Raw genomic sequence first — 23,776 nt, 5'->3', positions numbered from 1 at the left:
CAGTTCTTCTGTCTGTAACTCCACACAGTATTGCGAGGCTTTCTCCCTGGTGTGGAGTGTCATGCTCGCCCACCCCCCCTTGGACTACAGGAGAGTCAGGACGCTCTCTAGGTTGCAGATAGAGAAATGAGCTGTCTGTTAGTGGGCGTCCTGACTCTCCTGTATTCCAAGGGAGGGGGCGAGCACGACACTCCACACCAGGGAGAAAGCCTTGCATTATTGTGTGTAGTTACAGACAGAAGAACAGGAAGTGAGGATTTCTCAGGAGAAATAAGGACATTTAAAAGCAAAAATGGAAGGATAAGGAAAGTGAAGGAGGACTGCACTAAGGTAAAGGAAACTATTTAGGGGGAAAAAATTGTATCTTCACAACCGCTTTTAATACCTGACTTCATGCCCAAGTGATAAAGTTAACCCTTTGTTGACCACCAAACTCTGGGGCTAATTACAGCATGACCATAGCAATATGTAAACGTTAACCTTTTGTTCCACTGTATAAGGATATTCATAAACTTATGTGGGTACAATAAGTTTTGAAAAAACATTATTTGAATATTTTATTATAAACCTAAATGTGTATATGTGTATATATATGTGTATATATATATATATATATATATATATATATATATATATATATATATATATATATATTTATATTTATATTGTTCCGTTTAGTGAAGGTTTCACATCCACACTGTTACACAGCTGTGTCAAGCGGGTTGAGACAAATTATTTGGGGGGTAGAAAAGCAGAGTACAGGCCCAATCAATTACCAGCAGCTCCTTCGGGGGTAAGTGCTACATATATTTATATATATATAGATAGAGAGAGAGAGAGAGAGAGAGAGAGAGAGAGAGAGAGAGAGAGAGAGAGAGAGAGAAAAAATTAATGATCAAAAAAGCTCATATATATATGTAGGACTGGTATTTTTGTCATGTAATGCTAAAGATTGCATACCACTAGAGGGAGCCAAATGCCAATGTGAGAGATATATATTAACTTACACATGCAGAGCAGAAAATGTTTATTTTTGTGAAGAGACTCACTTACCATACTTGCCAACTGTCCCGTTTTTAACGGGACAGTCCCGTGAAATAGGACCTAGTCCCGGCTAATTTAGCCTGCCGGGACTTGTCCCGGTTGTAGGGGTGAAACGGATCGTCACCGATCCACGGAGCGCTCCGGAGCCTAGGAAAGTCCCCGGCTTTGGCCTAGCTCCGGAGCGGCGGCCATCTTGCTCCACCCAGTGTGCTTGCCAGAGCCCAGAGCACAGCGTGACACGCCTCCCCGCCTCAGCGTGTTGACTTCTGTAGTCAGCGCGCGGAGGCGGGGAGACATGTCACGCTGTGCTCTGGGCTCTGGCAAGCACACTGGGTGGAGAAGATGGGACTGGGCCCTGTCGTTCCACCGTCATCCGTCCGGGCCAGCCCAGTAGTGTAGCGTGGGGGTGAGCAGCCAGTGCTCATTCCAAACCTGCCTCTGCGCTGCTGTGAATGACTGAATGTCATTGCTATCCCAGGGTGACTTCCTCCAGGCTCTGAGTCCAGCAGCCCCTATTATCACTGTGCACAATCAATAAATCAATCAATCCAGTCCTCAGCACCTGCACCCCCCCCCCGCCCAGGGACTCCAGTGGTCTGGTCCAGCCTGTCCTGTCCCCCATGATTCCTCAGGCAGTCCATGTGTGTGAGTGGGAGGGGCGGTGCTCGGTGCAGACGAGCGTGTGGAGGCTGCTGGTGGTGTTCTTGGCCTGCGGGGGAGGAGTGCTTCCTCTGAAGTGAATAGTGATCCATCTCAAACAGGGGGATTCTGTGGCACACGAGGTGATTAGGGTGGGCCCTGGCACACCCTGTGTGCACGCCTATGACCCTGACACCATATCAAGCATAGTGTTGGGATGATATGAGTGCTAAAACAGCCATTCACCTGACAAATCAACCCCCCCCCCCCCCTGGTCCTTGGCAAAATTGTCCCTGAATGGCAGTTTGGAAATGTGGTCACCCTAACAAGGGGGGACATGGAAGGCCGCGATCGGCAGCTGTAAAGTGCCCACGAGCTGCGGGATCTCCCTGGGGCTTGTAGTTCTCTCTCCTACTGTATCCACTGAAGAGGGGAGGGGCATCTGACCCGGGCATGTATCAGCTTCACTCTTAAGTGAGTCGCTCTGCTTCTACACTTTTGATGATACATGCCTGGGTTAGAGTCCCCTCTTCAGTGGATACAGTCAGAGAAAGAACTACAAGCCCCAGGGAGATCCCGTGGCTTGTGGGCACTATACAGCCGCCGATCACTGCCTCCCATCTCACCTATGGAGAAGTCCTGGGTGCACAACGGAGACTAGCCAGGTACAGGGAAACCTCTGGAAGTGGGGGGGGGGGGGGGGGGGACTGTCTGGGGACCCTGATGTAAGGGTCCCCAGCTGAACTGGGGGTGTCGGTAAAATATAATGACACTCCCTAGCAGTTCGTATCGGGTGCGATGCGGGAACCCACAGTGGATTTGCAGGATTCTCGCATTGCACCAGTGTGAACCGGGCCTAAGAAATATTTTTTTTAGTTTACAAAATGCATGCAATGACAGTTGATAAGGATTAACGGCTTGCCAACCGCCGCACAACGATGTACGGCGACGGCACGGCTGCACACATGGGCGTCCAGGTATGTCCCCTTTAAGATGCAGAGCCATTGGTCGCGAGCGCAGCGGCATGTTCATAGCTGTGCTGCAAAGTGTCCCTGGAATTTTTTTTCAAATGTTGGCAACTATGACTTACCCATAATGCTCACTCACTTACCCATGAACACTAGGTGGCTGAACTGCATGCTGGGTGGGTAATAAAAGGCAGAGTGCAGCCATTTTCTGTCTCTTCTGGATGCATGGTCTGCCTGAAAGGATCTGTGAAGAAGTGTTCAGAATTGGGCCTACATCGTGCAGAGCAGAACAACATCCATTGACTTTGCCTTACCACAGTGTGCTGGAGAGGCAGTGTGATCGGGTCTGAAGATCCAGGACCCTTGACGGAGACAAGTGGATGTCCGGTTTGCTTGCGGAGCGGAGCAGTGTGACAGTGCTGACTGGCAGCAGGACTGAGACAGCCGGAGCGGAGGTTCACAACTTTCCAGACCTGGTGTGGTGAGAGGGCTGTCGCCCAGAAGTTATTTAACACCCGTAACACACTTAGACTCATTTCACAGTGTTGCTGGGACCTGTAGTCCTACAGGGAGGTCTCATTCAAATAGACTGAGTTCAATCAGGTTTAAAAGCCTATGCTTCATTGAGGGCTGACTGATGATTAAGTTATACCTACACCAAATGCATCTACAAGTGTGTTGTATAGCAGGAATTGTTATCACTCTTCAGTTATGTTACTTCATTACCTGTTAAACCATTGGATTACAAACACTGCAGTATAATCGCTAGCCGAAGAAAAAGAAGACCAGAGACTACACTTCTCATTGGGAGGGTTTGTGCTGTGGATACAGTAAGACAAAAGGCTGCCTTATACCTCAGGGGAAGCTCTTGAGAAACTGTATTGTGCTGTGTTGATATCCTTGCATTGGTATGTTTGGTGCGGCCGTACTGGAAGTGGGAAGGTGACCAGTGTCAAGGCATTGTCACTCTGAGCACTAGTCCCACTTGGAGACGCGCCACAGTAGAGGCTCAAGGGACCTTTAAGTGTTAATAATTTGTGTACACTCATTGCACTATTATAGTAAGTTGTATGTTGATACAGTTATTATAACTACTGTCTTTATACTAGTTCCAGTAAACTTACATGTTGGTTGATCACAATTGGTGTGAGGCTAGTTCATTATTCTAACAGGTGGAACAACGCATGCCCAGATAGCGATAAAGGTACACTATATACACACTGTTATGTGGGGTTGTTCCGTTTAGTGAAGGTTTCACATCCACACTGTTACACAGCTGTGTCAAGCGGGTTGAGACAAATTATTTGGGGGGTAGAAAAGCAGAGTACAGGCCCAATCAATTACCAGCAGCTCCTTCGGGGGTAAGTGCTACATATATTTATATATAGAGCGAGAGAGAGAGAGAGAGAGAGAGAGAGAGAGAGAGAGAGAGAGAGAGAGAGAACAAATTAATAATCAAAAAAGCTCACATAGCTAATACAAAATAATTAATGAAAAATAATAAATGTAAGACCATCATTGGTATTAGGGTATCAGAAACCAGGTACTTACCGAGACCGATATGCAGAGGGTGGCTCACCTTTACGACCAAGCGCGCCCGCCCCCTGAGGTTGAGACAGGAGGCAGAAGCACAAGGCGGTACCGGTGCCAGCGAAGAAGCGGTGCTTGCAGGTAGTAGCAGCAGATGTAGTAGCTTCTGTGGGGCTGCAGCCGGAGACAGGAGATAACTGAAGACACGTCAGGGATGCAGGTACGGATCAGGTCAAGATGAAGACTAAGGAAGTTCCAAAACACAAGCCGGGGTTCAAGGGGCAGAGAAGGTAGCAGATCCAAGTCACAAGCCAGAGTCCAAGGGCAGGAGAAAGTACAAGTCCGGGTCACAAGCCAATAGGTCAGGTCAGGAGAGTTCAAGCAAAGTAGGTGAGACAAGCCAAGTTCAAAAGTTCCAGGAGAGAGCTGAGTCGGGAAGCAATCCACAAGGTAAGGTTCTCAGGAAACAGGATACGGGTCAGAAGCTGACGATAAACCAGCAACCTGTCTACTGACAGGAGCTGGTTTAAATAGGGCGGTCACGCTGGTGATTGGCCCCGAGAGGTCACATGCGTATGCGCACACGCCTAAAGTGCCCAGTTAGCCGCCGGGAAGCCAATCTACTACGCTGGTGTGTTAAAGGAGGAAGTACAGCGCTTTGGCCCTGACAGTGCCCCCCCCCGAGGGGCGGACTCCGGACGCCTAGACTGGTCATCAACTCTGGATGTTCTAGATGGAAGGCACGGATCAGCCGAGGGGCATGTAGATTTCTAGAAGGCTCCCAGGAGTTGTCCTCCGGAGGATAACCCCTCCATTTGATCAAATATTGAAGCTGCCTCCCCCGTTTTCTACAGCTCAGAATGGACTCGACCTCAAACTCCTCTTCTCCCTCCACCTCCACTGGTGGTGGTGGAAGATCCGTCCTTCCTTGAAAAGGATCGGGAACGATGGGTTTTAAGAGAGAGGCATGGAAGACCGGGTGGATCCTGTAGGAATTGGGTAGTGCAAGTTCAAAGGTCACTGCATTGATCCTTCGTTTGACCTTAAAGGGACCAATGTATCTCGGACCCAACTTCCGAGAAGGGACTGGTAATTTTAGGTTAGCAGTAGAGAGCAAAACCTCCTCCCCAATTTCAAAAGAGGGACACTCTTTCCTTCCTTTGTCGTAGAACCTTTTATAGTCCTCCTGGGCCTGTTGCATCATTCTCTGAAGATTCAAAAAGTTGGACTGAATGGCCATAATGTGTTCTTGAGCGGCTGGGACGGGTATTTCCGGAAGGGGATCTGGAAGGAAGGCAGGGTGAAAACCAAAATTGGCCCAAAAAGGCGTTTGATTGGTGGTAGCATGGACAGAGTTATTGTATGCGAACTCAGCAGAAGGTAGAAGAGATGACCAATCATCCTGAGAGGAGGAACAAAAACATCTGAGATACTGCTCCAGAGTCTGGTTCGTCCTTTCCGTTTGGCCGTTACTTTGGGGATGGTAGGCCGAGGACAGGCAGGTCTTCACTTCCAAAGACTTGCAGAGCTCTCTCCAAAATTTGGAGGTGAATTGGACCCCTCTATCTGAAACGATGGTCTTGGGGACCCCGTGAAGTCTGATGATTTCTTTGAAGAAGATTTTGGATGTTTCGACTGCGGATGGGGTTCCTACCATAGGTAGGAAATGGGCCATTTTTGATAAACGATCTACGACAACCAATATGGTAGTAAAACCTCCTGATGGAGGTAGATCCACAATAAAATCTAACGAGATATCGGCCCAAGGGCGTTCTGGTATCGGTAGCGGCTTAAGTAGTCCCCAGGTCTTGGTCTTAGGACCCTTATTGCGTTGGCATCTGGTACATGATGAAACGTAAATTTTACAGTCCTGCCTCCATTTTGGCCACCAAAAGTGCCGGGAAATCAATTCAGAAGTCTTCCGTACCCCGAAATGGCCTGCAAGCTTTCGGTCATGGAAGGTACTCAAGACCAGTTGTCTGGTTTCAATTGGAACATACATTTTATCTTGGAGCCAGAATAAACCGTCACGCTCCTCTAGTGACGATAATTCTGGGCAGGAAAGATGTCTGGACGCTGTTTTGACGGAATCTAACAAATCAGGTTGAGAGATCAAAAGAAAATTCCGGGGAGGCAGGATGGTGCTTGGTTCGGCTGTGCAGGGGGTTTCGGGAAACATCCTGGAGAGTGCATCCGCTTTACCATTCTTTGAACCGGGCCTATAAGTGATGTGAAAATTAAATCGTGAAAAAAAAAGAGCCCACCGAGCTTGCCTAGGTCTTAACCGTTTTGCAGAACGCAAATACTCAAGGTTTTTGTGGTCGGTAAAGATTATTATGGGGTGGATCGCTCCCTCCAGTAAATACCTCCACTCCTCGAGGGCAAATTTAATAGCGAGGAGTTCCCGGTCCCCCACGTCATAGTTCTTTTCGGGAATTGTCAGCTTCCGGGAGGCGAAGGCCACAGGGTATAGTAGAGCCTTCACGCCTTGTCTTTGTGACAAGATAGCCCCTAAAGCTGTTTCAGAGGCGTCGACTTCCAGGGTGAAGGGCAACTTTGGGTCTGGATGACGTAAGACAGGTGCGGAGGAAAAGACCTTTTTTAATTTTTTAAAAGCTTCCTGGGCCTCATGTGACCAATGGAAGTGAACGCCTTGACGGGTGAGCTGGGTGATCGGGGCTACGATAGCAGAAAATCCGATAATAAACCTCCGATAAAAGTTGGCGAATCCAACAAATCTTTGCACCGCCTTCTTGTCCACTGGGGACGGCCAGTCCTGGATGGCCTTGACCTTTTGAGGGTCCATGGCGACCCCACCGGTAGAAACAATAAAGCCCAAAAACTGTATCGTTGTCTTTTCAAAGTCGCATTTTTCGGCTTTTAGGTACAGCTTATGTTTTCTGAGGATGGTAAGTACTTTCCTGACGTGATGCCTATGGAGCTCAAGCGAAGTTGAAAAAATAAGGATGTCGTCCAGGTATACGACCAGAAAATTGTCTAAATGTTCACGAAAAATGTCGTTAACCAAGTGTTGGAAAGTGGCCGGGGCGTTACAAAGTCCGAATGGCATGACGAGATATTCGAAGTGCCCGAAACGTGATCTGAAGGCAGTTTTCCATTCATCCCCGTCTCTAATCCTTACAAGGTTATAGGCGCCTCTTAAATCTAACTTAGAAAATACCTGGGCAGATCGGAACCTCTGGAAGAGCTCAGGTATGAGAGGCAAGGGGTACCTGTTCTTGATGGTAACTTTGTTAAGTTCTCTGTAGTCGATACAGGGCCTCAGGGATCCATCCTTCTTCTGAACAAAAAAAATACCTGCCCCTGCTGGAGAAGAAGAAGGACGGATGAAGTTCTTCTGTAGATTTTCGTCAATATACGCCTTGAGGGCTACGAGTTCAGTTTCAGACAACGGAAAGATTCGGCCAAAAGGGATCTCAGCACCTGGCAAAAGATCGATCGGGCAATCATATGGCCGATGGGGAGGAAGACAGTCGGCCTGCTGTTTATCGAAGACATCTTTAAATTCCCGATAAACAGAGGGGACGTGAGGCGGAAGTTCAGGTGAGGATGTCAGGGTTGAGCAGGTCGTAATGGCGTTTATGAAGCAGTGTTGGATACAATGAGAAGAAGAGAACTTAACCTCTTTCCTGGACCAATCTATGCTGGGTTGATGTGTCTGCAACCAAGGAAGACCCAGGATGATGGGGAATAGAGGAGAGGGGATGAGGTCAAGTTGCAAAAATTCTTGGTGACCTGAGTCCGTGGTGACCTGAAGGGGAACGGTTTCCTGTGTGACTAATCCTGATTTGGGAAGGGAGCCGTCGGCCAAATGAATTCGAAGATGTTGTTCCTTATTGCGGAGAGGGATGTGCAGATCTTGGGCCAGGGTAGAGTCCAGAAAGCAACTGCATGCACCCGAGTCAACGATTGCCGGCAGGCGAACAGTCTTTTCCGGCAACTGTAATGAAAGAAAAAGAACAAGATGAGCCATAGGCGTGTTTGAAACATGGAAATTATAAGTAGGTTGAATCATGGGCTTACTCGGCCTTATAGGACAGGTGCGTAAGAAGTGGCCAGAGGCTCCGCAGTACAGGCATAGATTGCTTTGGCGTCTGCGTAGTCTTTCTTCGCTGGTAAGAGGTGAGCGGACCAACCCGAGTTGCATAGGTTCTGGATCAGGAAGGCCAACATGTTGAGAAGCTACAGGAGGAGGCTGAGCTGAGACAATCCTAGGAGGAATCCAGGCAGGACGTGAAGTCTGAAAGCGCTCAGAGCGACGTTCCCGTAGGCGTCGGTCTAGTTGAGTGGCAGACTGGATCAGGGCTTCTAGGGAAGCGGGGGGTTCGGTTCTTGCCAACTCATCTTTAAGAGTCTCTGAGAGTCCTAGGCGAAATTGATACTTTAATGCCGCGTCGTTCCAGCCGGTGTCAGCTGACCATTTACGGAACTCGGCGGTGTAATCCTCCACCGGTCTTTTTCCTTGCGCCAAGTTATGGAGGACGGTCTCGGCAGAGGCCATACGCTGAGGATCGTCATAAAGTTTCGCCATATGTTCGAAAAAGGAATCCAGGGAGTCCAGGATCGGGCTTTGCTTTTCCAGAAGGCTGTGAGCCCATGCTTGGGGTTCTTCGGTCAGGAGAGATATCACGAACCCAACTTTGACAGATTCCGTAAAGAAAGTCCTGGGCTGGAGAGCCAAGTATAAGGTGCAAGCATTTTTGAATGCCCGATATTTTCGGCGTTCGCCGGAGAACCGTTCGGGAGTGGGGACCCGGGGTTCTGGATGAGTCAATGCTGCAACCGGATTGGCGGCAGCCTGTGGAGAAGAGGCCCCAGTAGGGGGTATAGCCGGAGAAGAAGAGGGTCCAGGGGAACCGGTTAATTGCTGAAGGCGGCCATCCACTTGTATGTAACCTTCCTGGAGTTTTTGTACCGCCTCGGTAAGCGCGGACACCTGCTGGCAAAGTGTCTCGAAAGGTGAACGCACCCTGTCGGTCTCGGACATTTTTCTGGCTGGTTTATACTATCAGAAACCAGGTACTTACCGAGACCGATATGCAGAGGGTGGCTCACCTTTACGACCAAGCGCGCCCGCCCCCTGAGGTTGAGACAGGAGGCAGAAGCACAAGGCGGTACCGGTGCCAGCGAAGAAGCGGTGCTTGCAGGTAGTAGCAGCAGATGTAGTAGCTTCTGTGGGGCTGCAGCCGGAGACAGGAGATAACTGAAGACACGTCAGGGATGCAGGTACGGATCAGGTCAAGATGAAGACTAAGGAAGTTCCAAAACACAAGCCGGGGTTCAAGGGGCAGAGAAGGTAGCAGATCCAAGTCACAAGCCAGAGTCCAAGGGCAGGAGAAAGTACAAGTCCGGGTCACAAGCCAATAGGTCAGGTCAGGAGAGTTCAAGCAAAGTAGGTGAGACAAGCCAAGTTCAAAAGTTCCAGGAGAGAGCTGAGTCGGGAAGCAATCCACAAGGTAAGGTTCTCAGGAAACAGGATACGGGTCAGAAGCTGACGATAAACCAGCAACCTGTCTACTGACAGGAGCTGGTTTAAATAGGGCGGTCACGCTGGTGATTGGCCCCGAGAGGTCACATGCGTATGCGCACACGCCTAAAGTGCCCAGTTAGCCGCCGGGAAGCCAATCTACTACGCTGGTGTGTTAAAGGAGGAAGTACAGCGCTTTGGCCCTGACATAGGGTGACCACATTTCCAAACTACCATTCAGGGACACCCTCCTTCCCAAAAATCAGCTTGTGCTGTAACGAATCACAGCACAGTGATTGGACACAAGAGGCAGGATTTATGATTTCTCCAATCAAAAGCAGGGCTCCTCCAGACATTCCCAGTCAGGACAAGTACTGTCAGTGAGTAAAGCAGTGATGTGGAAGCCTTTTTTGGGGCCCATCAGATCGGCCCGGGGAATGGTAGTGTCAGTTTAATTCCGGGACACTGTATTGTCCTGGAATAAAGGTACAGACCTGCAAAATGTGGGACTGTCCCGGGCAATCCAGGACACATGGTCACCCTAATTGGTATAGATTGCAAATAGAGCTGGTTACAATAATCAGCCAAAAATGAAACTAAAAAGGAAACTAAAGATGTAACAATTCAATAGTTGTAACATTAGTAACACCCTCTCATAAATCTAATCCAAGTCTCGTTTTGGACTTGGCCTGCCCTGGCCTGCTCCATCTACACACCAGTGCTCTGCTGACATCTGCTGTGGAGCACCACAAGTATCAGCCAGCCTGCTCTACCTATGGTCCTGCTCATGGTATATGCTATGTATTATTGAACTTTCTGCATTTGTAGCACTTTGTAGTTTTGCTAACATCTATACTCCTGACGTCACAGTTTGTTCCCATTAGACCATCTTTACTGCTGTTCTTCCTGAAGACCTGAAGCTGTTGGCCATTACAACACCAGGAGTTCAAAGACAGGAAGAAGACAGGCATTCCCGCAGTGTAGATTTTATCAGGATATAGCTGCCTTCACAATGTGGCAGATAAACTTTATAACAGGTAAGTGATGTGACTAAAGCTGTAGTTTATTTTTATTTTTTTAGCTAAACATCAACTTTAACACAAATCCACAAGTAAATACGGAAGGCTTTCAACATTTTTGGGTAACGAAATTTTATTTTAACCCTGTCACAATATTTTAACAGGAAGTAATTCATATACCAAACTTGCAGCATTATAATAAATTTTTTTTGCTATATGATTCACACGAGCCTAAACATTTACAAATTAAAAACAAAAATATGTTAATATTCCTGTACTTTATATACCTATATTAAATATCTGAAATAAATAAATGTATAAATGTTAACATGCCTGCTGTGACTTTTTTAACAATCATATTTCACATAGAGATAGGTGGATGCTTCTCCTAGTGGCTTTGTGAACCTGGGACACCATGATGGCTAAACATTTTGGGCCAGATCCACAGCCAGCGGACTTAACTTAAAGCGGGAGTTCACCCATTTGTAAAAAAAAAAATTTTCTCCCCTTAGCTTCCTGCTCGTTCGGTCTAGGGGAATCGGCTATTTGTATTAAAATATGAGCAGTACTTACCCGTTTTCGAGCTGCATCTTCTTCCGTCGCTTCCGGGTATGGGTCTTCGGGAGCGGGCGTTCCTTCTTGATTGACAGCCTTCTGAGAGGCTTCCGACGGTCGCATCCATCGCGTCACTCGTAGCCGAAAGAAGCCGAACGTCGGTGCGGCTCTATACTGCGCCTGCGCACCGACGTTCGGCTTCTTTCGGAAAATCGTGACGCGATGGATGCGACTGTCGGAAGCCTCTCGGAAGCCTGTCAATCAAGAAGGAACGCCCATTCCCGAAGCCCATACCCGGAAGCGACGGAGAGGATGCATCTCGTAAACGGGTAAGTACTGCACATATTTTAAAATAAATAGCCGATTCCCCTAGTAAAAACGAGCAGGAATCTAAGGGGGAAAAGTGCCCTCTAAGGGTGAACCCCCGCTTTAAATCTTCCTATTTAAGTTACACCGCCGCAAAATTTCTACCTAAGTGCCCGATCCACAAAGCACTTACCTAGAAATTTTCGGCTGTGTAACTTAAATCTGTCCGGCGCAAGGCGTGCCCAATCAAATGGGGCGAGTCCCATTTAAATTAGGCGCGCTCCCGCGCCGTACGTAGTGCGCATGCTCCCGACGTGATTTTCCCGACGTGCTTTGCGCGAAGTTACGTTACGCCGAGTTTTGTGAATCGCGCCGGGCAAAAAAAGTTGCGTCGGGAAAAAAAAGAGATGCGGTGGGAAAAAAAAAATGTAGAAAAAAAAATTGGACAGCGTCGCGGGAAAGAAGGGTCTACTTTTACATTGTGTACTAACTTTACACTTTGTAAAAGTAGCCCTAATTTTGCGTTTGCAAACTAACAACTTACGGAGACTTCACAAAGGTAAACCGCTTCGTGGATCTCCGTAAGTGCTAATTTGCATACCCGACGCGGAATTTCGACGAGAAATGCCCCCAGCGGCGGCCGAGGTACTGCATCCTAAGATCTGACAGTGTAAAACTATTACACCTGCCGGATCTTAGGAATATCTATGCGTAAATGATTCTGTGAATCAGTCGCATAAATAGAAGCAGGGATACGACGGCGTATCCCTTTTGTGGATCTGGCCCTTAGCCACTAGCGTCCTGTATTCAGTTCCCTTTGAAGACACTATCTGCATTGTGTGTATGTTCCCTACAGGTTTGTTTCTTTCTGGTGGTCAAAAGCCTAATGATAACTAACTTCCAAACAAAATGGCCCTAGTGTATCTGTGCCTGTATGACTGTAGTTGAGACATCAAATGATGCTTTTTTGGGGCTTTGGCTGATGTCAACTTATGTCCATAAAGCACTGTAAATATCTTGGCACTATACTTTATAAACAATTTAAAACAGAGGTATTAAATACATTTGTGCATTGGTGCTAAACCACTGCTGTAATAAAATCAGCTACCACACAAAACACAGGAAGAGTATATTGTTTCCCATACTACATATAACCTGAGCTGGTAATATTTTCCACTTTTGGTTAGTTACTATGGATCTGAGCTGTCTTTATACTTGCATAAAAAAATACATATTGAAACTCTGCTCATTTTTTGATACATGTATTTTGTCGACTCGGGCCATTCATTACTTTTGAGCCCCTAACAAGTGCCTATGCGCAGAAACATACCTTTGAAGGGTGAAATGAGTTGATGTGCAATGGGGGCCCATTGTAAATTAAAGATGAATTCCAGGTATGGATTGTTTTACATTATTACAAGGGTCCAGCCTGGACCAATGTAAGTATGCATATACCATACCTGAGGGATCTCTCTAGATTCAGAAACTGTAAATCGTTGTAAAAGTCACCCCTACTTGAGTGTAGCATTGTGAACACAGGAGCCTGGCCACTCAGCATTGGCACCATTCAGAGAATATTAGCATTTTTTCAATGAATACAACGTATTCTCTAATTAGACAAGATGGAGAGCATGACATCATAGCCCTGTTTTTCCATTTAGTTCATTCAGAGGCACTGGACCCAGAAGCTAATGGAGATCACTGGAGAGGCGATGTCTACAAGATTGATTTCCAGCTTTTATAGGGATTCCACAGGTTTGGTATATGAATAGTTACATTGGTCTAAGCTAGGCTAATGTAACCATGTAAAAATATGATACCCATACCTGGAACTTTTCTAGAATGACCCTAAACATGTATTAGAGTGAACCCAGCCTAAAGCTACCCACAGACATGAGATAACAGTTTATCAATACCATTGATCAGTTAAACCTCCTATGTCTATGGGTCAGGCAGATGCCCACCAAATGACCACTCTACTAGAAAAGGTTGATCTGTCAGGCTCGAAAATCTGTTGCAGTCACTGTTTTTCTCACAAATAATCTAGCACCTGTAATGGATGCCCAAGGCTCTCTCCTCTTGCCCCTTCTTCTCTGAATAGGCAAACATACACATGCTTGGCTGGGATTAATGTTTGTGGAAGTCCCAGCTGAGGCATATAATGGAGGGTGGTCTGATTGTGCCGGCACCTCTGACCACTCTCATACCTATATGTAGTTATGCTATGTTCCTAATCAGGAAGCATAGCATGTATTCAAAACACAACTGTGGCCCCATATACAGCTATATATGTATATATAAAAATAGAAACAATTTTTAACACATTGCTATTTACATAACTTTGATCACAATCTCTCACACACACATATAGAATATCATCCTTTATCAAATGTCCTCTATAAACATAAGGGGAAATATTTTGTGATATGATTAACAATCCTAGAAATGAATTACAGTATATAATTCTTGTAGAAATTTGTGACATTGAATTCCTCTGCAGTTTCATTCCCAGACTAAGGTCTTTCCTACTGCTTTTTAAACAACTGGCATACAGTTAAGCATTTATGCACAGCTAACAGAAAACATGTAAAATATAAATATAATGATGATGTTTCCTTCCTTCCCACTATGTTAATATATCTTTTTTTTTAAAAAACTTACAAGTTGGCCCGAGTGCAAATCCCAAAGGTAGAATTCATGATTCACTGTCAGCCATCAAATTGATATAGCCTTCAGATGTAATTACATATTTTTTTGTTTTTATCAGTGTATTGAGCTTGTTGCCTAGCATAAGTATTATTTTCAAAAGCATTATTCACTTATGTCACAATACATTTGGCCAATTCTTGCTGTAACTCAGTTGTTGAATAAGGTTTGGTTTCAGCATGTGATGCAATCAGAGGATGGTCACACAATGTTTCTTTTGGTAATCTTCTTTTTTCTTCTTCCAAATTACCCAAAAATTATATTTCCTAGTATCAGGAAACGGATGTGACAAGAGATATCAATATAAAATGTATTAGTAGCAAAATGATATACTTATGCCTTGTTTCCACTGAACGGAACGGTTCGGGTCAGTATGTTTGGAACAGTTTAGAACCGGTCTATTCTCGTGAGTGTTTCCACTGCAAATCGGAACGTCGGGACCATACAGGATTTAGGAAAAATGCCTAGTGCGTCCACCAATCAGTGAGATGTATTTGTAGGTCCGCCCTAATGGAACCGTTCCATTTCTATGGCCCCACATCTGAAGCAGGACCCAGAATGGTCCGGTACGGTTCGCTTTTATGGCACGCTTTCATAATGGAAACACCCAAAATAGCGTACCGAACCGTACCGTACCGAACCGATCCGCTCAGTGGAAACGAGGCATTATACTCCAGTTTTGGATACTATGCTTGTGTTGATTGCACCTTTAACTAAAGTAAGTGGACGTGACATATAGAAAAAAAAAAACTATTTTGGCAAAGTATTTCTATATGTATTTAATCTTTACCCACGGTGTTGTTGTGATAACAGACCAACAATGCTTTGTTAAAGTGAAATGTATTGTGAAACATATGTGGATACCCCTCAGAATTTTTAAAATGGAATAAACTGGAATGCCAATTGGCAGATGGGTCCTTTCTTTCAACACCACAAAGACTTTGTAAGCCTTCCCAGAGAGTGGGGGTGGGGGGGGGGGGGGGTTGTAGTGGGGAGGAATAACAACTCCATAATTATTTCCGGGGTTTTGGAGTGGGATGTCCACAAACCTTTGCCCATATGGGCTCAGATTCACAGAGAGCAAGGCGCACATTACGCCGCCGTAGAGCACACAATGTACGCCACGCCAACGTAGCGCGGAGAGGCAAGCATTGCATTCAGCAAGCCAGTGCTCCCAACGTTGCGCTAGAGTGGCGTAGGTTTCGAAGGTGCACGCCAGCGTAGGTGGAAGTGGGCGTGACCCCATGCAAATGATGGGCCGAGCGACAGACAGGTACGTATCACGAACTGCGCATGCGCCGCAACGTGGACGCATACACAGCACCCCCCTGCGCCTGCTCACAACCACGCCGGCACAACTGCCTAAGCTACGTCGGATCACCGCGTACGCCGTGAACATAACGTATGCTCAGCCAGACACACGTCCAACGCACAATACGCCGGCTTGTGTTCCCTGGTGCAGACCTGTGCATGTCTGTTGCCGGGTTGCACCTCATTTATGGGGAATAACTTTACACCGAACGTACAACTTACGCGCATCTCGCCGTTCGTGAATCGGCGTATTTCCCTCATTCGCATGTTTGAATGGCTAATCAATGGGAGCAGCAACATGCGCCCAGCCCATATGTGCGCCCACCCTACGCCGGCGTGTGCAAGCTACGTTGGCGGGGTGTAGCCTGTTTTTAAGCGCATGTTGGTTCGTGGGTCTGCCGCACACATACGCCGGCGCACATTGGCACTTACGTCAGCGTAACGTGTTATACGTCAGCGTAAGTGCTTTGTGAATCTGGGCCATTGTGTATGCATTTTGTTAATGTATCATCTGCAGCATTTAAACACAGTTTTAATCCACAGATAGGTAGGTCAATATATTGCAGCACTTTTTTGTCGGTGGCTATGGACCAACACACAGCTACTGTAAGAGATTTAAATTTTTTGCTTGTTAGGTCTCTGGGACATGCAGATTTGTGTATCATTTTAGCTCAAATCAAGCATTTGTGTAGCCAACATAGATTATGCCATAAACACAGCTCCAATACTTCCAGTTTTGCCCAAGGCATAAAGTGCTTAGAAGGTCTGCATAAGAAGGTCTTCATTGCTAAGATTATTAACCAAGAATCACAAGGTAGGTACTTCCAAATGGCATTTCACTGACATTTCCTGAGGATCTTTGCTTTGTTTTATGAGTGTTCCCCGGTGAGTGACAGGTTATTGTATGACACTGTATTATGTAATGTATTCAATGTCACTAATACAGTGTATTCTGAACTCCCCATTATTTCTCCTCAGTAGTGTGCTTTGTTCTCTAGAGTCGCAGTCAAGCCGTATTCTCTTACTCCTCTAAAGAAATAGGTCACTGGTTCCTCTCCAGCTGTAAAAGAAGATCAGAAAAATATTGAAAGGTTAGTAAAAAATAAGGGTTCCACTATTCATACTGCCCCCTAAGAAGAGCACAAATGAGGCACTTTGGGGAAGAATTATATTTTTGTTCAGACAACATGACACAATCAATGTTATTAAAAATAAGTGACTGAAAGTAGAAATAAATTATTTTTATTTTTTTCATTTGGATAGAGAAAGATTTAGAACCGCTGCCAGGTTTTTTTTCCCACTTGTGTCCAATTTGGGATATTTGTCACTTCCTGTCCCATAGTCACATGAAGTGAGAGGTAAAAGTGAGGAAATCCCTGGTTGTCACCAGAACAAGTGTCCCAGTAGAAGATTTCCCTCTATTCCTGTTCTGATGACAACCCAAAATTTGGGATTTTCTTTTACTTTCAGTCTCAGTGATAAAGGTAAACGGGACAAAAAGAGAGCTTGAATCTTCCTAACAGAGACACAAGCAATTAAAAATGACAAATGTTCTAATCCACTCCAAAAAAGATAGATGTTTTGCCCTTAATTATACTTGAAAGTCTGAATAATGTCCATTTAAATTTTAGTTTACAAAAATGAAGATAGTAATACAGTGTACCTGAGAATTTTTAAATCCCAAATGTTATTATATAGATTATATTTATATAGAGAAGAGCAGGGGTCCCCAACCCCTGGGCCATGGCTTGGTACCAGTCCATGGCCTGTTTAAGGCCAGGCCGCACGAACCTCACTGAAGGAGGTGAGTGGTGGGTGGAATGTGGGAGGGGGCGGTTTGTTAGCAGGCAGAAGAGTATCACGCCCTTTTTTAGAAAGGGGAATTCCTTTCCCTCAGCTCTCTTCCTGGGTTCCTGTTAGTGTGGATGGTTGAGTCAGAGCTTTCACAGTAAGAGCTCCAGTACTGGTGTGCGGAGCCAGAAGAGAAGATTACACAGGAGCCCCGAAGATCTGAGACAGATGGTAGACTGCATCTCCTCCCCATGAGTCCTGACCTTCTCTGCCTTCCACCCTGTACTATGCTGTCTGTAAACCTGCCCTGCACCTTGCATTGCAGGTTTACTAAGAGAGAGAGAGAGAGAGTACATTTCTTGAATAGGCTGGGACCTCGTAGGTGCTACATAGATGTATTCCACATACACATCTTTTAAAAAACATATAGTCCTCACTGTCAGAATACAATGTCCCTACCTTTTTCTGCATCCACATCACTTGTGTAGATTCAAGAACCTATCAGCCAGCAATGTGAACAAAAGTGTACCAGCTTATATGATAAATTCACATTTTAGAACATGTTACATGTTACACCAGTATTCAGGTTGTAACATGTTCTCGTTGACCCCATCTCATCTTCATGATCTTAATGATCAGGTGTGGGTAAGATGATTGGTCATGCATAAAACGGGGGTGGGGGGCGCACCTTGGCATGTTCGCCCTGGGCGCTGGATGACCTATTCCTGCCACTGTCCATTGTGTCGGGATGATTGAAGCGACATCTCCCTCCCCCCCCCACCTCGTCCGTGGAAAAATCTTCTTCCACAAAACCAGTCCCTGGTTCAAAAAGGTTGGCGACCAATGGAGTTGAGAATAGTTAAAACCTTGTTCGCTTTTTTTTTTTTTTTCTGTCTGTTATTTCTTTCGATGGGAAAAAACATGAATAATAAGACTAATGTGGGACCAATTTTAGTCACAACAGCAAGTTCAGGGTAATTTAGACCAACTTCAGTAACCCTTATGAGCTATTTATGGAGCATTGCCTCCTTAGGAAACCAACGAAAACCTCTCTAACACCTTCCCCATAGACTCTATTGCATTTAGATGAAATGGAGAAATTTCACAAAAGTGAAAATCTCAATTTTACTTATTCCTAAAGATGGCAGTAACTCACGTAATAGGCAATTCTTTTTTCAAGTAAGCAATTTTGAAAGAAAAAATAATACAACTATAATAGTATAATGATATCTAATGTCAGTACATTCTATTACTATACCACTGTTCCTAGTGCCACCATTGTTATTAGGCTATTTATCTAGATTTCTTTGATTCAGATGCACCCCTAACCACTACTTGTATTGTGGTGTCATTCACTCTGAAGGCCACAAAGCATGCAAACACACCATCCTGCATTGCGTTACAAAATTTGTAGCATGTCAGATTTTTTGGAAAGCTTTAGTGTGTTGGCAGCCCATTTATATTAAATAATTGCAACACTCGTAATGCAAAAATGTAAAATGGGCTCTTAGGCTGAGTAACCTGAACTGCAATGTCTTCTTTTACTTCCATCCTACTGGTGAAAATCTTGTTTTTGTTCTTACCTCCATCTTGTTGTGTATCCAGCTTAGAAATTCAGTAACACGAGAGTACACTCCTGGTTTATTCGGCTGCCCACAGCCAGTTCCCCAACTAGTCACACCGACCAAATACCAACGATTTTCCTGCAAACACACCAGTGGTCCTCCGCTGTCCCCCTGTAACCAGATCAGACTACATTAGTGTACGTCTACTTGTGAGTTATAAGCACTAAATTAAATCAAATAAGAAGACAGGGAGGGCCCCGGAGCTGACTAATAAATTACTTTAAAAACCCTTTTTGTCCTATTACACTTGTTTTTTTTTTTTTGTTTTTTTTTCAATTTGGGCAAATGTCCTCTCCTAAAGAATCTCTGTATTTGTGGTGAGCTGCCGAATACAGATGAATTGGGCCCAAGTAATGACTTTAGACAAGAAAGTTGAGATAGTTCGAACTATAGGTGGGCCAACATCCCAAATGGTAATAGGAAAAGGAAGGGTTCCCCCTTACAGGACTTTTAAGGCCCTGGTGATTGTATATACAGTCGCCACAAATACTACATAATCAGGAGTATAATTATGTAGTGTCCAGGCTTTAAAAGTCCCGTAAGATCAGGGCTTTTTTCAGGGGGAACTTGGGGGAACTCAGTTCCACCACCTTTGGCTCAGACCCTTTGGTGCCTGCTCACCACAATCACTTGTAAACACAGAAGTCTGGTTTCTGTGTTTACAAGTGACAGCTCTGCACTCTTTATGTAACCCCCCTGAACTCTGCACCCTGTAGGGAATGCAATCCTGGTATTTAATGCCCCTTTAATACCCTTCTACTGTTTGTGAAATCTGAACGGGGTCGTGGTTGAGTTCCTGCACCTATTTTCTGAGAAAAAAAGCTCTGCGTAAGATGGAACCCTTTTTTTTCCAAGTAATGACTTTATCCACATTTTGAGGAAATAAAAAGAGAAATCTACGACTACTTCTTGGACTATCATGAAACTGTCCTGTGTTTTGCTCCATTTTTTTCAATTACCTTCCCGCAAATATGTAAAATTGTGGAAAATGAAAAAAAGGGGGGGGGGCACACTCACAGTGCCACATCTGGTAATTAGAGGGAAAACATAAAGGATTACTTGTTACAGTAACCAATGGTCGGACTTTGAAGGCAAAGAAACAATGGAGAAATGATAAAAAATTGTTTATTTATGACGCTAAGTGGAATCCATGGTGGCTGTTGCATCTCCAATCCTGAGCTAGAATTCTATGCTTTATTTTAGTGGGACTGGGTTGGTTTTATCTTTCCATGTCATTCTTTCTTTATATAGTTCATCCTGAGCTCTTCTACCTTCTCTCTTTTTTTTATTTCCTTCTTTCTTATTTACTCCATCAGCTTCTCTTGCTTTTGATTTTCTATTACATTATTGCTCCTGTCGTGAGTACACAACTGAGTGTAAATTTCTCATATATTCCATATACATGGCTATGGTATATGCTCAATTTATTGACTGTTCATTCTGACTGTCTCAGACTGTTTATCTAAGATTATTTGTATTGTATGCTCTGAATGATTTTTTTGCACATGTTTTGATGATTGACATGGTCAAGATGGACTGTACTGCTTTGTTTTTCTATTGTTGCTTCAATAAAAATCTTTAAAGTAAAAAAAAAAAAAAAAAATTGTTTATTGAAAAAGGTACATAATATAATTACAGTATTCAAGAATAAAAATCATATAAAATGATACAGTTTGTACAGTTAGCCCATGTGCGTCTACGCGTTTTGCCGTTAGGCTTCTTCAGGACATGATCGATGTTCAGAAAGATAAGAAAAGAAAACAAGTCTCACTGTCTTAAAATGGACTGAGCCTCATGTACAAATACCCGAGAATCAGAAAGGTTCCAAAATGTGGAAGCCCTCCATTGAACTACATGGAAGTTACCAGCATGCAGTTAGTTTCATAAATCCGATAGAAGGTTAGTAGGCAGCACTTCAATAATAAAGGTTTCCCAAATATGGAAGCTTTGCAGCAAAATGAAAAAACGCACTAGTAGTTTTGCAAATAGAGACGAATGTTGCTTAACGGGGGCAATAGTGCAACTCATGCATGAAAGGGCCGCAATAAGCAAACCCAAATCCAATATGGACAGAACACATGGGACTTCAATAGACGTAGGTGGGGCAATGCATAGCCCACCCAGCGTATATTGGCAGAAGACAGGTAATAGGCGACTTAAGGTAAAAAAGCACAGCCCTGGGAGACAGCAACCTGCTGTGCACTATTGCCCCCATTAAGCAACATGCGTCTCTATGTGCAAAACTACTAGTGCGTTGCTTTTTTTCAATTTGCTGCAAAGCTTCCATATTTGGGAAACCTTTATTATTAAAGTGCTGCCTACTAACCTTCTATCGGATTTATGAAACTAACTGTGTGCTGTTATCTTCCGGTGAAGTTCGTTGGAGGTCTTCTACATTTTGGAACCTTTCTGATTCATGGGTATTTGTACATGAGGCTCAGTCCATTTTAAGACAGTGAGACTCGTTCTATTTTTTTACCTTTCTAAACCTTGATCATGTCCTGAAAAAGCCCAATGGCGAAACGCGTATACGCACAAGGGCTCACTGTACAAACTGTATAATTTTATATGATTTTTATTCTTGAATACTGTAATTATATTATGTACTTTTTTCAATAAACTATTTTTTTATAATTTCTCCATTATTTCCTTGCCTTCAAAGTCCGACCATTGGTTACTGAAACAAGTAATCCTTTATGTTTTCTATGTAAAATTGTGGACGCATGAATAAATGTGAACTGATTAAAAGGTGTATTGTGTTTTTAGTGCATTGCTTTAGCATAATATAGGTTTTTCAAGAATTGCACACCAGATGCACAAGATGCAGGAAGAAGAAAAGTTGCAGCAAGCAGGGTATTTAAATATACTCTACACCGTACACAACAAATGTGAAGAGCTTCATAGATTAGAATGGAAACCATTTAGCAGTTTTCGGTAGCTGTGAACGTGTATTTTGGCACAGTAAGGGTCCTTTCACACGGAGCGGACCGTTTCTGTGTCCGCTCCGTGTGTCCGCCAAAGCTCAGCGGGGATCATCCGTCATCCCCGCTGAGCTGTCGGCGGATAGGGCGGTCCCCGCACACAGTGCAGAGACCGCCCTGTCTCTGCTCCGCTCTCCCCTACGGGGGATCGGATGCAGACGGACCGTCTGTCCGTCTGCATCCGATCTGTTCCGCCGGACGGAAGAAAAATAGGGTTTCTTGCGTTCGCAAAAGCGGATCCCGACGGACGCGGATGGTCGCGGACGTTAGCGGATGCTCCATCCGCTAACGGACGCGATCCCATAGGGATTCATTACAAGTCCGTAAACGGACTTGTAATGAACGGACGAGCGGAGCGGACGTCTGAAAGGGGCCTTATAACGTAATGGTAAGAATGGGCCTTTACAGCTGCGGGATTGACTTTCAATGAGGACTACAGTTGTAAAGATTGCAAATACTATGCCATTCCCAAGGTAAAGACTATGGCTTGGATTCTCAGAGGACTTACGACGGCGTAGCGCCATGTACGCCGTCGTAAGTCCGAATCCGACCCGTCGTATCTATGCGCCTGATTCTTAGAATCAGTTACGCATAGATATCCATTAGATCCGACAGGCGTAAGTCTCTTACGCCGTCGGATCTTAACTGCATATTTTTTTGACCGCTAGGTGGCGCTTCCGTTGAATTCCGCGTTGAGTAGGTAAATTAGCTAGATATATGCGAATTCCCGAACGTACGCGTGGCAGTTGAAATTTGAAAAAGTTACGTCGTTTGCGTAAGTCGTCCGTGAATGGGGCTGGACGTCATTTACGTTCACGTCAAAACCAATGACGTCCTTGGGACGTACTTTAGAGCAGTGGGAAATTCCACAAAAACGTCAATCACGTTGGGTCACAGTAGTTTTACAAAAAACACGCCCCCCTGATACAAATTTGAATTAGGCGGGCTTACGCCGGCCGATTTACGATACGCTGCCGCAACTTACGGAGCAAGTGCTTTGAGAATACAGCATTTGCCCGTCTAAGTTGCGGCGGCATAACGTAAATCAGATACGTTACGTCGCCGCAGAGATACGCCGCTGGACGTGAATCTGGGCCTTGGGGTTCCTTATCTGCAGGCTGGCTCCTTCTGAAATTTCTTTAACCCAGCCTTTGCTTTTTCAACTGTTTGACATCTTCATGGAGTCACCCTATTATTTGTACTGCTGTAAAAATAAGCCATATGACCCCTGCTTAGATTGGTCCACCAATACTCACTTGACAAGAATCTGTCCCTCCTCTCAGATCTCCAGCGCACATCATTCGCGCACTGATTTGGCCATTATACACATTAACACTGTTGCAGGTTGAATCAGAGATGATGGTCACTTCTGCTTTCATCAGTTGCTGGGAAGTTTCCTCTACAGGAAGAGACATGTATTTATCATCATAAGTCATTGTACGTCTTCCCTAACAATTGCTATTATAGCAAGAAATTTCCTTTACTCACCGGATGCAGCAACGGTTTTACCAAATCCAGTGATCCAGCATTTGGTGTTGGGGTAAAAGTTTTGATTAGTCATTGGAAGACAGGCAGGCTGGATGGTAGCTAAAATTAGGACAGAAGGTGCAGGATGTATAAACTACATAATTATAAGAAATGCTATTATAAAAACAATGCAAAAGTATACAAAAATATTTAAAAATAACTTTACCTGCTATTTTATATGTAAACGCATTTTGATAATAATAATTGTTATCTTAGTGATGTATTTCACACACTGTAGATTCACACTCAAGAGCCCAGGGCTAGTCATTCTGTAGTTCAATATATT

General features: G+C 44.8%; 1 protein-coding gene and 1 long non-coding RNA gene across 2 annotated transcripts in view; both read right to left on the bottom strand.

The window, feature by feature from the left end:
• Positions 1 to 13,689: 13,689 nt before the first annotated feature.
• Positions 13,690 to 15,396, bottom strand: LOC120915179. Its single transcript, XR_005743849.1, has 2 exons — positions 14,928 to 15,396; positions 13,690 to 14,594 (listed from the first exon to the last, which is right to left on the bottom strand). It is a non-coding gene; the product is annotated as an uncharacterized LOC120915179 (long non-coding RNA).
• A 584-nt stretch (positions 15,397 to 15,980) lies between these two features.
• Positions 15,981 to 23,776, bottom strand: part of LOC120915178 (transmembrane protease serine 13-like) — an 89,863-nt gene continuing 82,067 nt past the window's right edge. The window contains exons 10-13 of the mRNA XM_040325462.1: positions 23,452 to 23,550; positions 23,220 to 23,362; positions 18,941 to 19,093; positions 15,981 to 16,626 (exon numbers count right to left, since the gene is read on the bottom strand). Of these exons, the coding sequence (XP_040181396.1) occupies positions 16,609 to 16,626; positions 18,941 to 19,093; positions 23,220 to 23,362; positions 23,452 to 23,550 (413 nt within the window). The 3' untranslated portion in view covers positions 15,981 to 16,608. The remainder of the gene's footprint in view (positions 16,627 to 18,940; positions 19,094 to 23,219; positions 23,363 to 23,451; positions 23,551 to 23,776) is intronic.

Source organism: Rana temporaria, chromosome 10 (assembly GCF_905171775.1).
Source record: "Rana temporaria chromosome 10, aRanTem1.1, whole genome shotgun sequence".
NCBI lineage: Eukaryota > Metazoa > Chordata > Amphibia > Anura > Ranidae > Rana > Rana temporaria.
The sequence above is the reverse complement of the archived record's forward strand: the minus strand, read 5'-3'. Positions and strand labels throughout refer to the sequence as shown.